This window comes from Berghia stephanieae, chromosome 3, assembly GCF_034508935.2.
Source record: "Berghia stephanieae isolate SIO BIC M18660-M18661 chromosome 3, UCSD_Bste_1.3, whole genome shotgun sequence".
In the NCBI taxonomy this organism is placed as follows: domain Eukaryota; kingdom Metazoa; phylum Mollusca; class Gastropoda; order Nudibranchia; family Aeolidiidae; genus Berghia; species Berghia stephanieae.
Window position 1 is genome coordinate 49,241,850 of NC_088362.1, and position 2,500 is coordinate 49,244,349.

At 36.8% G+C, this 2,500-nt stretch overlaps 1 protein-coding gene across 2 annotated transcripts in view; it reads right to left on the bottom strand.

Annotated features, from left to right (window-relative positions):
- The window catches only part of LOC144969566 (uncharacterized), an 18,232-nt gene that overhangs the window by 815 nt on the left and 14,917 nt on the right, over positions 1-2,500 (bottom strand). For both annotated transcript variants that reach the window (XM_078908710.1, XM_078908709.1), the window contains one exon: positions 1-2,330. This exon is cut by the window's left edge and continues 815 nt beyond it. In XM_078908710.1, the coding sequence (XP_078764836.1) occupies positions 2,021-2,330 (310 nt within the window). In that variant the 3' untranslated portion in view covers positions 1-2,020. The remainder of the gene's footprint in view (positions 2,331-2,500) is intronic.

The window sequence follows — 2,500 nt, forward strand, 5'->3', positions numbered from 1 at the left end:
CATATCTTGGATGCAAAAACAAATCTGACAACCGAACGTATGTATCGGGCTAAAGACTATAAAATATCATTAATAATGTTGATGATTCATTGATGATGGCATACAATTACCTACGTAATCGAATATCTGTTATCTAAGAGCCAGAGGAATCGACACCATTACATAAAATCAGCTCACAACTCAGACTCTGAAAAAAACAACAACACTTTTTAGAATCTTTGGCCTAAAACTCGTACTGAAGTCCCAGGTTTTACATTTTTTAACAAGATGAGGATCATTTTAATCGATCGCTATATATTTGAATGACGAATTTTCTGGCCAAAATTTGAAAAAAAAATGTGTTTTTTTTTTGTCAGAGTACGGCAGAACTGGGTTACATTCGAGACTGTTACAACAGACCACTTTTGTTTCAAGTGTGACAAATAACAGTAAGAAAATACCTTTTATTTTCACCTCGACCATGAAACGCTTAATTCATATATCGATAGATATAAAAAATCTCTAAATAATGTAAATCAAATCGAAAACTTCAAGGAGGTTTTTTAGAGGTTATTTTAATCAATAAAAATATACGATATTATAAAAAAATATCGATCAATCATTTAAACATTTGCGATAGTTTAAGATCAAAGGTAGAGTATAGACATTATTTGGGAATTTATTAGCAACAGAAACAAAATTGCCATTTCAAATTCATTATGGTAAAAACGGATGCCAATATAAAAAATACAAATTGTTTTTAATAGCTAAAAAGCGAACATTATAAACTTTGCTTTGATAGTGAATAAAAAGTTTGTAGGTGAGTTTTTACACTACATTCTTTAATGTTCACCAAAATGATAGGAATTAGGAACAATAAAATGGTAGTTGACAACAATCTTTGTGCTTTCCATTCATATTCAATATTTAGAATTGACATGAAGGTGGCTTGAAGCGAAGCCTTCATAAACACTGACACATATATTGCGTCAAAATACGAGGCCATACCGCCAAAAGAAAGCGATCGTGAGGTGTATTTAATAGTTCAGTAGAAAAATGGTAGAGGGGCTGCTGAGAAGCGTCTTTCGTTAGTATTCAATAGTTCAACAAATGGGAACATTTGAGCACTATAAAGACAACGCATTAGGTGATGCATTTACCTAAACATGACGTCAAAACACATGTCCTGGTGTCAGACTATAAGCGAGCGAAGGCTATGCTTTGACGTCGCCTTCAGACAAGAAAGTGATGTCTTGCTTGAGATAGAAGTTTCCTGCATCTCATATCAGTGGGAGAAACCACAAGGTGAACGGTCGTATACTCATAGCCTGACAGTGACCAAAAGACAAGTCCATGACAATTTAAAAAAACAAATCGTGAGTTGCATTCAATTGTTCACGACCAATGGGATAATTTATCTGCATGAGGACTACTAAAAAAAACTCACTAACCTTTAAAAATGACGTAAAAAGATAAGACCTAATAATTCCTAGTGTCAGACTATAAATTCACAAACGCTATCTCAGGACGGCCTCTCCCCGCATTAAACCTTTGTGATGTTGACTAAAATACTCTGTACATAAGTCCAATAACTAGACATTTTAAAAATAATATGTATTCAAAGGGACATATCCAATATCCCTTTGAAAAAAAAAAAAGACAAACACGCTAACCACCGATTATTTTTTTCAAATGCTATTCATAGACATACGGACGATCGAGTAAGGATCAATGCCTAAGGATAACGTTGAAACGAACATTCGAACAATGACATAATCAAAATGAAATTCAAAAAGGAACGATGAAACGTTTGTCGAGAATTAATATTACATGTCGTTAAAATGTATGAGAGAATATCGGTTCAATTATGATATTCATTAACTCTCTCTCTCTCTCTCTCTCTCTCTCTCTCTCTCTCTCACACACACACACACACACACACACATACACACATACACTTTTACTCTCTCCCTCATTGGTTCCCTTTCTCTCTCAGCCACTTTTTACCATCAATATACATTCCATTTATATCACAACGTTTTCAAAAAGGAGTGCGTCCATCCGGCATGTGCTCACACTCCAACTCCTGCAAGGTCGGTGGAGGCACGTCATCAAATGCCTTGACCAGATGCAGACCGGCCGGTGACTCCAACAAGCTATTTTGACGCCGAGGGACGTAACCAGTACCATATCTGGGCATTGTTGAATTGGTTGACACCACAGAGGTCGACCGACCGTACAACACGGGCCGTTGAGGCTTATGTCCCGTAAAGGTCAAGGTCGAAACAGAGTCGTGTGACCTGACAGAACCTTGGTCCATCTGGGAGATCTTTGCCCGTGGGATCTGGAGTCTGAAACAATGATGTAAACAAATGAAATGGGGGAAAAATAAGTGTGCCGATGGAATTTCAAGTTTGACCTAGAGTTCTAGGCCACAAGATTCGTGAACAGAGAGACAACAGAAGCACGATTGTGTATGGGGTCTTTATCTTGTTATGATACTCGTCTTCTGACCGTAAGG